At 39.4% G+C, this 15167-nt stretch overlaps 1 protein-coding gene across 3 annotated transcripts in view; it reads right to left on the reverse strand.

Annotated features, from left to right (window-relative positions):
• Atp2c1 (ATPase, Ca++ transporting, type 2C, member 1) overlaps window positions 1–15167 on the reverse strand; it is a 137133-nt gene that overhangs the window by 27275 nt on the left and 94691 nt on the right. For all 3 annotated transcript variants that reach the window (XM_013505734.1, XM_005406844.2, XM_013505732.1), the window contains exons 17-19: window positions 11376–11532; window positions 7110–7280; window positions 6005–6102 (exon numbers count right to left, since the gene is read on the reverse strand). In XM_013505734.1, the coding sequence (XP_013361188.1) occupies window positions 6005–6102; window positions 7110–7280; window positions 11376–11532 (426 nt within the window). The remainder of the gene's footprint in view (window positions 1–6004; window positions 6103–7109; window positions 7281–11375; window positions 11533–15167) is intronic.

Here is a 15167-nt window from a genome sequence, read left to right on the forward strand (position 1 = left end):
GATGATAAAGCAGCGGTGTGGAAAAAATTTCAATAGAGGAGGAAGAATTTGTGCAATGAAATTTAGGAAGCTGCCTTTCCGTGTTGCCCCCATTCTCTCCAAAATTCATTCCAAGCAGGTTGCTGCCAGCACTGCTGCATGGAAACTGCCAGTCCGACTACCAAGGCTCCCACGCAGCACCACACCGCCGATGCCAACATCATCCCTCACCTGACTTCAGCTCAGCAGCACCTGAGCACCGCTGCTCACTCCCACCCCTGAATACTGCTCTTTCTCTTGCCTTTCTGGCTGCGCGTTTTGCATAGGATTCTGTGGACCTGTCTGAAGTCAAAAGTTCTCAGATTTTTCCTGTCACAGGTGTATGAACTTCCCACAGGCAGTGAAACCTCTGAAATAGTGTGCCAAAATTAAGCGTCTTCCTTTTACGTTGTTTTTCTCAGGAACTCTGTCACAGCGACAGCTGTTTATCACAATACATATGTATAAAATTTCATTTACTTTAGAATGTAAGGCCCAAGGAAACTGATAACCCCTGGCTCCTCTAGGTCCTGTGACTCTCCTAATTCACTTGCACAAAACTCCATTCAGAAACTCTTTAGTGTATCTTTGAAAATGACTAGGCTTCAAAGTATACTGGTCTACTCAAACTCTACTGGTAACCTTCTAAGTGCAAATTCTAATTACTGTAGAAATTAATCATGTAGCACATAGCACTGCTTCAGGTTGCAGACAGTACTTAAATGAAAGGCTAATTACAAATACTAAACTTGTACAGACTGAAACCTTGCCTTTGTTCCACGTAATTTTTGACTTGCAAATCCCCCTTTATAACCACTGTGTGTTACCAAGAATGGCAAGTTACCAGCTGTTGGACTTAAGGTGCATTTATTTTACACAGTAGCAATTTACATGGCATGCAATTACTTGATATAAGTCTTTAGCATTTCAAAACTTTGACAGCATCTCAAAAATAAGAGTAGCCACTTTGAAACTAAGCAAATCTCGATACAAACTAAAAAATCACTTTGCATTTTACATATGGTACTTAACACTACATGCAGTAAACCTAGTTGTTTTGTTTTGTGCTGTTTTTGAGACAGGGTCTTGCTACACAGTCCAGACCGGGCTTGAACTCACTATGTAGGCTAGGCTGGCCTCAAACTTGTGGCAATCCTCCTGCCTCAGCCTCCCAGAGTGGTAGGGTTACAGGCACGCACCACCATATCTGGCTATAAAGTTAGCTCTTTAAAGCACCAGAATCCTATTAAGTAAAACTACTGAAGTAGAACAGGTAAAAAAGTATGGTGTAAAGGAGTCAGATCCATAAAAACACACACACCAGAAATTACTAGAATCTTAACTATATCACTGTCTCACAGAACTTAAAACTTGGAGATAACTGAATTTCCCTTGTTTCTCAGCTTAGCAAAAGGAAGTAATAAGAACTAAACACAATACAATCACTGTCCTTCCGGAGCACAAGGAAAGAAGGTAAGAAGACAGGCCAACAGAAGGACAGTGGGTAAGAACAAGAACTAGGTCAGAAAAGGAGAGATCACAGGGAGTAAAGAGGGCACCAAAAGATGGTCGTCAAAGAGAGGGCAGCACGGCTGTGTGTCTTCAGAAGCTGTCTCCAAGGGCACTTCCCCTTCTTGGGAGTACTTTTCAGTGTCGTATTTATGGACAGCACTCAGTTATTTTGACATTAACTGATAAGGTATACTAGGGAAAGAAAGTTGTAAAAAGAGTAGAGAAATATTAAAATAAAGGAAAACACATGTTTCTGCTATTAGAATAACCTACCAAAGGTCCTTAAATATACTAGGACAGATATAAAGGAAACTGATATGACGAAGGAAAAACAGGTGACTGAAATAGATTTATAACCTCCTGAAAATTAAACATACAAATTGGGATTGTGGAGACTTCATTAACAGATTCAGTGGAAATACAAATATAATGATGTAAAAATCAGAAAATAAAAGAATGAAAGAGGACAATGATTTCTACCACTGAAAAATGTAGGAAGCCAAAAGAAATGCGAAGTGGAAAACACTGAGACCACGCACACATATTTAACAAATAGTAAGACCAGCTCAGGTTCCACACCGCTGTTCAATGGGTGCGAGGTCACAAGAACACAGCACATGCTGAAAGACCTGGAAGATATTCCACAGAACTGTGAAAAATAAAAACTGAAAAATATTTAAATAAGGAACAGAATTAATATGATTTTAGGATGTGGGACAACCTCAGTGAGATGATTTAAAATACAAGTTCTGCTTTATTGGTAACCCCAGTAAAAGCCAATTAAACTAATCTGAACCAAAAACAGAAGGCCAAGAATGCACGTTGGTTGTAAGAGTTATATGAACATAAGAAGTGGGAAAGAAGACAAAAGGAGAGTAGAAAGAGTCCTGCTAATTAAAACATTCTGTAATATTTGGAGAAAACACTTAATCAAAATACATGAAATACATTTACGAAGGCCTTGGTATTTATGGAATTCCTCTGTAGAGTAGAATGAATTTAACCAATTCTAAGCTTCAGACAAGGCTTACATTTTATTATCAGGGTATCTGCAATAAGCAATGCACAAGCATTCTTATTCCTCTGGAAAAGGAAGATGATGTAATTTTTCCAGGCTAATGATATGATTTGTAATTTACTTCTTCCTTCTCTAACTTTTAGGTGGGTATCCAGAGTTCATCAGCACTTTTGTCAGAGAACTAGAGGGCAAACTGAAGAGAGTAAAATCAGTTTCACTACCTGTTAGCATCTGAGGAAAATGCTAAACAAAGATCTAATGGGCTAATTAACTGTAGATTTCAGATCTACTTATTAATGTATACTCTACCCCAAAACCCTGGAGAGCCAGTACTGGGTTTATTTTTTCAGAAATGAACAATTAGTATCTCACACACACACATACACAAACATACAGAATTCCATTCAAATATGGAAATACCTTCCCCCTAAATCTAAAACCAAGAAAATACCCACACTGCCCTAGGTGCTCTGAAAGCAGCATTTCAGGCTAAGAAAAAGAAAACATAGATGAGCTTCTACATAGTGTGCTTCTACATTCAAAACCTAACTACTTACTAGAGGATGGAGCAAGTGCAGTTAGAGATCTGGGGACTTAATACCACCATACTAAGCATAGCTGTAAAAATATACACTGAAAGCTTTTCAGAGGACATTTTAGCTACACCTGATAGAGACCTTATGAATGTGATGATTTTGGTCTAGTCATTTCACATGTAGGAATTTAGTCAACAGAAATAATCAAATATGAGCATAAAGTCTTACATTACAATGATGTTCAAAGAAACTGCAAGCAACAGAAAATGAATCTTTGAAATCACATAAACATGGATTCCAACTGAATGCCAATGCCAGTTCTCACCAGTTCTGAGACATTAACCAAAATCCCCAAAGTTCCACGGTCTTCAATTTCCTCATTTATAAAAACTAGGTCATAAGTTTCTGACAACATGAAACATACTCTTAACCTATGATTTAATTCTGCCATTGTGCTCCTTGTTATTCACCCAACTGAGTAGAAAACTTAATGTCTACACAAAAACCTGGGTAAGAATGATTACAGCACCTTTATTTCTAATTACCAAACTTGGATACAACTAAGATGCCCTTAAAAAGGCAAAGTGACAAACTGTGGCTCACTCATGCAATGGAATATTATTCAGCACTCATGAGAAATGAGCTCCCAGAGTAGGAAAAGACATGGTAGAACCTTACACATATACTGCTTAGGCAAAAAAGCCAGTCTGAAAGGCGACATAGGATTTTACTCCAACTATGTTACATTCTGGAAAAGGCAAAACTAGAGAGAGCATAAAAAGCTCAGCGGCTGTGGGGATTCAAGCACAGGGTAAAGAAGAACCAGTAAGTGAAACTCATGAGATTTCTAAGGGCAGTAAAACTAATCTGTATAAACTTGCAATGGTGAAAATGTACCATTACACATTTATCAAAACCTCTAGAAATATAGAACACAAAAAGTAAACCTGAATATAAACCATGGACTATAGTAGGAATATATCAAAGTTAGTTCATCTACTGTAATTAATTACGCTAACAGAATGAGGACAAATTGTCAAGAGTGGAGAGGAGGCTGGCATTATTCTCTACTCAATTATTCTGTACATTTAACACCTATCTAACAAAATAATCAATTAAGAACTTTAAAATGAGGCTGTCTGGTTTTTTATAAAATGGCTACACAGAGTAAATTACAATAATGTGTGAAATAATATGCACAGCATGGAGCTGATAAACGGTTGCTACTTAAGGTATTATAGACAGTACTACAAATATATGAAAACTCAAACATCAACAAGAAATGGTTATATAACCAATATATATATGTATGCTCTGTGTGTGTGTGTGTGTGTGTGTGTGTGTGTGTATGTGGTAATATAAATATTGTGTAGCCACAAAAAAGGATTTTCTAATAACAATTAATGATTTCAGAAATGTCAAAAGTTCCATAAAATGAATGCTGTCTTACAACACTCTAAAGTACAAACCAGGTTCCGTTATGCACATTTTTTAGAAGCCATAATGGGCTAACTTATTTTAGAGTCCTGGATGCTCTGTGGGTTTCCAACCCTGAGTTTCTGCATTTGCACTGCAGCTCTTACTCTTTTGTATTTTTCAATATTCCTATAATAAACATATACTACTGATGAATAAATTTTCTAATCAGAAAAAAAGTATTATATAAAGATGAGCCTTAAGATGTAATAATTTAAGAAAATTCCATATTCTGAGTATATAAGTATAAAAGAAGTGAAGGAGATACAGTATTAAATATATTTTAAACTTCACAACAAAATTCTGAAAACCTAATTAGCACAGACACTAAAGAAGATAATACTATACAGCAAATAAGCACATGAAAAAACATTCAACATCGTGAGCTGTAAGGGGAAGTAAAATGTCTTATCAAATCAGGGTATTACTTACTCTACACCTAGAAGAGTAGGGTGAAAGAAATTATAATCTCACACACTAGTAAAGATACAGAACAATTAAAATTCTCAAACACTACTGAGGACAGTACAAAATAATAAAGCCAGCTTGTAAAACAACTTGCCGTTTCTTATAAATATAAACAAGCAATATGACCCAGCCATTATAGGTATTTAACCAAGAGAAAGGAAAAACAAACATTTTCATGCAAAAACTGGCATACAAATGTTTATAGTAACCTTATTCATAATCAGCAAAAACTGGAAAAATCCAAATGTCCTTAGATCAGTGCACAGGTAAAGCATAATATATACATATGGTAAATAAAGTATAACCATACTCCGCAATTTAAAAAAAATACTAATCAACACAGCTAAATCTCAAATGCATTATGCTAAATTAAACAAGCAGGTGCAAAAGCCCCATACTATATGATTTGATCTTTAAAGAATTTTGGAATAGAAAATGAATTAGTGGCTGCTACTTGCTTGAAGGGGAAGAGTTGACTCCAAAAAAGCATGAGAATTTAGGAGAGGAGATGATGAAATTGTTCTGTATCTTTATTGCGATAATGGTTACATGACTGCATGCATTTGTCAAAACTCAAAACTGTAAACTAGAAGAAGCAAATTTTACCGTAAATACCTTCTCAGTTTTTAAAAAACTTACTTTCTCATGCTAAAATAAATATGTAACAAAATGGTAAAAAGCAGAAACTTGTCATCTCTTCTTCATCTAACTTGTAAATACAAGCACTGTTAATTTCCAGACCCTTCCTCAGAGGGAGGTCAGTTCTTGCTGAAATTAATCACTTTGCGTGATATTCATAATAATCATGGCACAAACCATAACATTCATTTTAATGAGACTTCAGAATATGGACCAACTATAAGGTGGTGGTCATGTCTGACTTGTTCATAAATAAACAATCTTATGAACAGCAGGAACAGTTAACACTTAGAATAGATAATCCCTCTCCGTCTGAAAGGGTTTAGTCTGAGCCCACCTTTGGTACTATCTGTGAAAGCTGCTGGACATCCATGGCATCTATTTCTTCTCCTGAGACTGACTGGGAGGTTTTGGAATATAATCCCAGGCGACTGGCTAAAGTGAGGAAAGAGAAAATGTCATTAACCAAATAGTTTGCTTGATGGGGCGATCAATGATATCTTCATTTAATGACTTGTTATTCACCCTCTTTTCAACTATAAAATATCTGTAAGTAAAGACCCTAAGACAAACTACTGGTAAGACACACCTATCTGCATCTGTAATCAGTCTAGAGGTTTCCGTCTCTTGTTTTTGTTTAAATTTAAGAATAGGTATTTTTCAGTGAGCCAGCAAGCCAATCAGGTTCTCATCAGTAGCTGAATTCTACGAAGATCAGAATTCATTTTAAGTAGAGTATCTGAAGTTAGACAAATGTTGGTGGATCTGTGGTAACTGTGTGGCTGGATGTAGGTGAAAATAACATTGAAAAGTTACTCTTCCAATGGTGTTTCTAGTGATTTTTCTTCAAATAAAGTCTGGAACTCCTACTATAGTCCCTGTCAAAATTAATAAACTCAGAATTTATGGAGCTCAGCAAATTGCTAAATTTATCAGTCTGAATTACAGTTTATAGCCTCTGACATATTAGCTTTCATGGGTTTTTCCCTCTATATCTCTTAAGGTACTCTTACACAGCATTCAAATAGCATTGGTATACACGAGAAAACATGTAATAAGCTAGTTTTCCCTATTTACATACAAATCTGCTTTGAAAAGTATGCTTAGGTTGAAAGGAAAAACTAAATTTCTTGTATTCTTTCACATTCATGAGCTAATGCTTTTTACCTATCAGTATAGTGGGTTATGAAGTTAAAAATAATTAACCTTTAAATAAAATATACATATGACTTCATGTTAGTTAAGTATTTTCAATAAAGTATTACTTTTTAAACTATAATCAGTATTCATCCACAATTCTATACAGAGTCTGAACAAAAAGTAAGTATCAGTTGTATCATTTCAACACTATATAAATACATTTCATATCTGACTCACAAAACTATGCACTGCAATATTTTAAGAAAAATTATCAAAATCAGAACAAAGCAGCTTAGTTATACCGATAGCAACTGCAGTCTCCTGTGAGTCTCCAGTGATCATTTTTATAGCTACTCCTGAGGCAATGAGTGTTGTAACTGCTTCTTTCACACCAGTTCTGGGAGGATCAATGATTCCCACCAAGCCAAGAAACGCCAGCTGTCCCAGTTCAGGACCAGAAGCTAAAGCAAGAACTTTGGAAATAATAATGAAATTCAAAAAAGAAAATGTGAGTCACAAAATCATTAGAATGTAGTTGATCATAAACCACTTAGGATTATATTATCATCTGTAGATACATCACTTTTAAAAATCAAAATTATTACATACCAAGACATTATAGTTTAATGGTTCTGAATAAGGGCTGCTTGAAAAGCTATTAAATATTAAAAGTAGTAAAACTACAGAACTGTTAAGCAGATAGGACAAGTGAGAGAGAATTAAAACCACTTTTGCAGAGCAACCACAGGCAGCTATTTTTCACAGGAACTATTGCTGCTTTAGACAACACAATTAAATTATTTAGATAAACATGGATCTGTCAACCTTTAAAGTCAATTTTAAACAGACACCTCTGAAGGTGGCTTCTAATGCATCTTCATCTTCCCATTTCATTTCACAGGTCTCCAGAAACATTCAACAGCCTGAAGAGAAGGCTGCATTAATTAATTATAGCCTGTAACAACTCCATACATGAAAACCCTGGAAGACAAAGTTAATCTATAAAATTGTTGTAAGACCATTAATACCAGTTTGGAATCTTGCACTCTTTCCAAACATTAACTAGAAATCCCTCTTCGTGGTTTTTTCTCTAAGGATATATTAATAACACCACCAAATCATTATTTATAGTTTCCTGTCATTTCCTGTCATATCAGTTAAGATACAGTACAAAGTAGTGCTTATTTCCAAAGTATCATTCAGCTTACCCTCAAAATTCTGCAGCCTATGCTAACTACCCTTTGAAACACAGCGACACATATGCATCTGTAATATTATTAGACTGAGTAGCTTAAACTACCCCAAAATTACAAAGATATACACAAACTGAGCATAAGCACCTGCTGGGGAAACTGACAGTCCCAGGGGCACCAAAAGTACCTATTCTTATTCAAGCAGAAGGTATCGAGAATCAGAAAACCAAAGTTAAAGAAAAATTACTTCAATTTTTCCAACGTAAGAGTGATAACACCCAGGGCCAGGGATATAGCTCAGTGGCACAGCACCCACCTGGCAAGCATGAGGTCGTAAGTTTGATTCCCGGTACCAAAAAAAAAAGTGATAAACCTAATTATTTATGTAGATTTGGGCACCAAAGGCCTTCTCTCTGAAGAGAATGAGCCCCTGGATAGTTCCTGGCCTGGGACAGAGGTAGATGGCAACAGCAACAGAATAAATATCAATTTGTATGTCAGCAAATGCTAAGAAGAGATCAGCTCTGCATATTCCAAATGGAGAGGTGACATTGGGCTACATGTTAGTATCCTGTATGTATCTGTCCATATTTTTGGTCAAAATTAAGAGCTACTGATACTCTTTAGGTTTAAGAACAGGTAAACACTTTTCATGTGGAAGCCTGCTGCCAAAATCCATGTATATTCTACTTTTAAAATTAAGTATTTAAGAAACAACTTTTGAGGGGGGGTTAGGGGTGTTGAGACAGAGTCTTGCTTTGCAGAACAAGCTGGCCTTGAATGCACTACATAGCTCAGGCTGACTTCAAACTCAGTGATCTTCCTGCCTCAGCCTCCCAAGTGCTGGGATTACAGGCATGTGCCACAATTCCTGCTAGAAAAAAGTTTTATAAGACACAAATGAAGTACATATCAGCTAAGATTTAAGATCGGTTTGCTCTTCCATCGTGGAAATCTCCAAGGGACGAGGGAAGTGGGGCACAAAGGGAAAATGAAGAAAAGACATTAGGCAGCAACAGAGGACCAGAATGTTTCTCAAAACCCTGTGAAAGAAAATGTTCTCCTCCACCAACTCTGGTCTTCCTCACAATGCTACAACACACAACCACACATACAAAAACTCATAATCCTTCAGAGGAAAGAGTCAAAATTCAAAGTGTGAAAACTTTCATTCTCAAAATTAACGCAAACAGGAGCATTTACAGAGCTCTGAAGCTCTCTTGAGGCTTCCATGTCACCCCAAGGCCGAGCCTCAAGCTGCAAGCCGCTGGGAATAATCAGACCTCCCACCTCCTATGTAATTGCGCCCAGGCTTCACCGACAGCTGGGGACAAACTGTAAGTGATGACATCGCAGAAGACAGGGAGGGGTGGAAAACAAGTTCACGTTTTATTCCCCTCATCTGTTCTGGTTAAGTACATCTCAGCAAAAGTAGATTCAAAAAGAAAGCGCCAAAGCTGTAGATATGCAGGGCCAGCAGAAGCACGTAACCCAGGGGAGCAATGGGCCCCCTTTGCCAGTCTTCCTAGGAAGAGCTTAGAGAGCCTCCCAGCGCCCTTCACACACAAGCTTTCCCAACAGAAACCTTCTCTCCCGGGCTACGAGGCTGATTCTGGGCCAAGCCCCAACAGTGACATTCTTTCCATCTAGTAGGGGATGGGGACTGCAATGAACCAGTAGAGGCAGATGTGGCCCTTAAGCTGGAGACCAAGCTTCCCGTGGCTAGGATCACCACACTTCAGTCTGCCCACAGTCCCCAAGCTGGCTCATTCCGAATGTGTGGGGAACTATATCCAATTCTGCAGAACACCCAGTGAGGACTGCACACCTGGCTTGATAAATTTACATTTATTTATCACTGATCTCACAGTGCCTATTCTCAGAACTGACCCAACTCAACTAGAGAAGATGTTCTTCTACCCTAGAACCGATGCTTGGAGAATCTACCTTGATGTGAAGGACCCAGAAAGCCCGAGGGCTACAGCCGAGGTCTGGGACCATGTCCAGGATTCAGACTTGTGGGAGGAAAACTAGAAACCCTGGATCCTGCCATTAAAGTCTCATTATGAGAGGGAAAAAAGAAGAAAAAGCTATTTTCTTTAAAAAAAATTTTTTCTGCACAATAGTAGATCCATACAGAAAACAAATTTTTGTGTGGGAGGCGCCTTTCCTGGGAGACAGAGCGTGAGGTTTTGGAATGATCACAGCATAGCCCACAACTCCAAGTAAGACACCCAAGCTCGACAGGACGTGGCTCGGCCCTGGCCCAGGGTCCCCGGCTGCTGCAGAGTGCTGAGGGAGGTGAGGACACAGAGCATGGCCACCAGCGGGGGCAGCACTCGCTGTCCACAGCTCAGCTTAGTGAAGGAGCGGAAGTCCCATGAATCTCTCCACTTGTTTTAAACCCAAAGAATATCCTTAATTAAGTGAACCACAAATAACATTTTCAAGTAATTTTTCCTTTCCCCCAGGAGGTATAGTATTTGACTTCTATTTCATTACAATTCGAAGAGGAATCCAACTCTTTCTATTTTTTTGAGACTACAAAACTACATGAACTCTGCACAAGACAGAAGACAAGCAGCAGGTGTAGTAACGGGCCTGTCCTGAATTCTAGAAGTGGCCCAATGTGTGGTGTCAGGCAGCGCCTCCCTCCCTCTCCCTTCTCAGTCACTATCCAGGCAGCAACATACACACCAACCACTGATGGCAAACCTCTCAGAGACAAATCCTCAAACAGCAACACAAAAGGCATGCATTTACTGCAAAGCACCAACACCACAATTCAGTTTGACTACTGAGATTTTAGTTCAGAAAAAAAATAACTCATACTTTAACATCTTTTGTCTTAATAGAAAAACCGCACACGTGCCACAGGTCCACTGCTACTGACAGCAATGTCTCTGGGCACTTGTCCACCCTCCTGGTGAGCGCCACGAGAAAGAACGGTGGACAAGGACCAAGGCAGCAGCCGCCTCACCTTCAAGGACAAATCAGAGATTTAAGACTTCTGTTTTTAGGCAACTTCTTTAGTTCTATTAACTACTGAGACAAAGTGACCAAATTAGGAAAAAATAGTATCATTTCACCTTTACCATCTCCCTTCTCAGAAAATAAACTTGTTTAAAATAAAATCTCTACCACCTACTCAGAGACCATGCAGGTGTGTAAGAACCAGAGAGTTCCTGTTCGGGGATATTCTTGGCTTTCCAGTTTTTGCCATCAGTCAACAAAAGCACCAACAGCTCAAAAACCACAAAAGTTCTATAAAGCCTAGATCTAGAGTGAGACAGCTTGACTGTGAAGTATGGACTATCTGTAATTAAAAGAAGACTCCTCCTTTCCACCCCAGGGATTATGCTGACTTGCCCTTACCTCTGAGTCCTGCCGAGCCCATGCGCGCCTTCTCCTGCTGGTACAGATCTCTCTGCTGCTGCGTAAGGGTCAAGGACTGCCCTTTGCTGTGGTATGTAGTACAGTATTTAATCACCTGTTCATAGGCACCCTTCATAAAACAAATCTCTGGTCTGTCCTAAGAAGAAAGATATACCAAATAAAAGTTTAACTTCACTTTGTATATATCCACTATTGGAGTCCCAAAACAAGTGACATGCATTTGTCACAATCCCCAGGGAAGTCTGAGTGGCATCAAATCCTGAAGATCAAAACTCGTATGGGGGGTGTTCTGCACCTTCTACAGAAAACACCATTTGCCCCACCTCCCGCACACTGAAGACAGTGCTATGCTCAGCCCTGACTTAGGCACTCGGATTTGGGAAGAGTCTCATCTCAATGCAATGAAAAGAAAAGGGACCTAACTTCAGCCATAAGCAGTAGTTCCTGGTCCTTATTCACTACTATCTATGTATCTGTATGTACCTCTACCACACTATGGTCCCACCTAATTCTCACAACCTCTATGTAATTGGGCAAAGCCCTGGGTTCAATGCCTGGCACCAAAAGAACCACAACACAACAAAAGGTAATATTCAAAAGCTGACAAATGAAAACCAGCAAGTCCCTACCTAATACTTCTCTAGTCCTACAGTTCACAGAGACAAATCAATTTTAACTCCATTACCTGTTGCCACTCTACTCCCACGTTTATAACATTTACACTGCTAATCCTTCAACTGCGGATCTCATACACTGTGTGTTGTGACCTACTCCACCTCTCACACTCTTTTTTTTTTTTTTTTCATAATCTTTATGATCTAGTTAAAGTAGTTTGTCAGTATTCTGGATCCCAGCAGTGCCAGCTCTGCCAGCGTTCGTTGTCCTGGAGTCTATGCAGCCCTGTCCAGACCAAGGGCAATGGCATGGCATCGAGATCCCCAGGCCCCATCTACACCACAGGACTCAGGTAGGAAACGGGGTCTGGAGTCAGATCCTCCCTTCCATGTGCCTGGGACTATCTACAGTATGGCCGTGGTCATGAGTGGGCTGCCTTGGCTCCACATTTCCAGAATCATCTCCGTATCTCCTGTGCTCTGGGAGTGAGTCCCAGGAAAGGCCAGTTCCACAGGTTGGAGTCCAAGAGATCAAGGCCCCATGGGGACAGGAAGTCCCCATGGCTACTGTGGACACTTGAGAAAAGTCATTGGCAGCTTCTTATTTAAAATCAAAGCTTGCTTCCCACTTCCTGCCACGGTACACTTCCAAGTTAACTGGGTCAGTCGAATACTTTTGTGGGAAGTCCTGTCATATCTCCTATCAGCCTTAGGTATCCTGGATTTGTTCCTTCAATATATTAGTACTTTTTTACAGGTCTCTGACATGAAAATTACCCCACCACCACCAATGGGACAGGCTATAAGAGACCAAACTTGAAGACCAAATTCAGGAAACAGACTGAGTACTCCCACATCAGAAGGGAGGCTGAGAAACACATTTTGGAGTGAGATGGAAGGGGATGAACTCTTCCCAGGAGTAGATGAGGAAGACAGAAGTACCCCATGGACTGGCAAACTGCCTGCCACGCACTGCTGCCGCCATGCCTCAGAGAAAGGCAAAAGGAGATAAACATGAAAGATTACAGAAGAGGGCATCAGCATAGTTGTCTGCTCAAGCCTACCCCTCCAAGACCACAGCCCAGGCCTAAAAAGGCTGAAAAGAAAGCCAAGAAGCTGCTCAAAGGGAAAAGGGGAAAGCAGATCCCAGCAAGGATAGGAACAACCCTGATAAATACAGATTCTTCTCGGTCCAGTCCCAGAAAAATAGAAGGCTCTTGGCATACCAGCCCCTCTTAAACTTCTCCTGTTCAAAGCTACAAAAGGCTTTGCTGACCTTTACACGACTTTTGGGGGAAGGAGTCCGTCAGTTGTAAAATGCTGTAGGTCGCTTCCCACATCTTACTAGAAGTAACTTTTTTAGATAAAGATCTTCTAAAGCTGTATACAAGTTGGCTTGAAGGGAAGATTGCTTCTTACCCCAAATCTAAAGACATTTTTTACTGCCTTGTAAAACGTATTATAGTTTTGCTGTTTACATTTGTCTTTAGTCTTTTCTGAACTGATTTTTGTGAAAAGTGTAAGACAGAAATTCAACTTGATATTTTTTCTTTATGGATAAGGTAGTTCCCGCACCATTTACTGAAAGGTTATCTTCTCCCCACTGACCTGTAACACCGACTCTGCTAAATCTAGTTTCTGTGTCATCGTGGTTCTGCTGATGGCAGTACTAACCCAATGGCAGCACTACACAGTCCTACTTACTACAGTTTTAGAAGAAGGTCTCACTAAAAACCAAGATGCTGCCACGTCTGACCACAATGTTGATCCACTAGTCCCACTTCCAACATTACTATCAAATTTTTCTTAGGAGTATCTTGGCTACTATACTCATTTGTTCTTCCAAACAAGTTCTAGACTTAGATTAATGAGTCAAATTCCAATAAAAGATGTTGAAATTTTTGACTGTATTTATATTGAATTTACGGATTAATTCGATGAGCCTGTCACATGTTTAAGTCTTCTGAGCAATTAATATGGTAGCTCTCCATCTATTTAGGTCTTTTAATATCTTTCAATCAAGTTCTATAATTTTCTCCACCCTCCCCCCAAAATGTATCAGTACTCTGTTTACACTATGATTCCTCCTTGTTGAGCCAAGCGGTGGTCACCAGAGTGGTGTGCAAACATCTTACCTTTCCTTGCAGGTGGAAATGTATTTCCCTATCACACAACACTCCTCCCCGTGAGAAGTACTTGTGCCACTTTCAAAGGAAATGTAAGGACCAGTGCTTACTCTGCTCCTCCTGTACCCTGGCTGTGACTGGCTGGGTGCATACTGAGACTCACATGCCAGGGTTGCCAGGTAACTAAGTGAGCAGCCTCTCTGGGGGCAGGAAGGCAGCAACACATGCTATTGTTTTCATGGCCCATTCTCCATACTTCCTTCCTGTTCAGGTTTTGCCTTCTGTAAAAATAAACTTTTATTTTGTAGCAAATAAAACTACCTTTTCTATTGGCTTAGTTTTATCTCTATCTCTCATTCATTCTTCTCAAACGCCTACGTGATATAAAATCTTGTGATAATTCTCACGTGATCAAATGAGTGGGTGTGCTATCATTTCCCTATTTTTACTGGAAACCTCCCTCCTTCAGCCTTTTCTTTTCCTTTTCTAATTTGACTTGGCTGATTTTTAAACACACTATACCTAGGTATCAGGAACTTCCCCTTCATCGCTGTCCTCACTGGGTTCTAAGCCTTTCCCTTGCTTTATTATCTACCAGTATCTTTCTTTAAAAGGGAGGCAGTACGGGATACACATTTTTATTTTATCACCACATTTACTAAGTTTAGCTGGAAATAAACTTGGTGCCATCTTGAAAGCTTTTCTCACTTATCTTTCAGGGTCACTGCTACAACAGGAGAAAATATAAATAAGTTGCTTTAATTCTTAAACCTTTGCTCCTCTCCACTATTCCACCGCCCCTCTGAGGATTAAATATGGAGCCTTCACACTGAGTTACCTCCCCAACCCACTCCTTTTTAAATATTTTGAGACAATCTTACTAAGTTGTCCAGTTAGGTTCAACTTGGGATCCTCCTGGCTCAGCCTCCCAGAGGGCTAAAGCTACAGGCATGTCAGACAACGCTCCGTGTACCCTGTATCTTATGCTGTCTACCTCTTTCTGCTAGATTCCTTATTTGATAAATATCCTA

The sequence above is a fragment of the Chinchilla lanigera genome, unplaced genomic scaffold (genome assembly GCF_000276665.1).
Source record: "Chinchilla lanigera isolate Chin_1 unplaced genomic scaffold, ChiLan1.0 scaffold00100, whole genome shotgun sequence".
Classification (NCBI taxonomy): domain Eukaryota; kingdom Metazoa; phylum Chordata; class Mammalia; order Rodentia; family Chinchillidae; genus Chinchilla; species Chinchilla lanigera.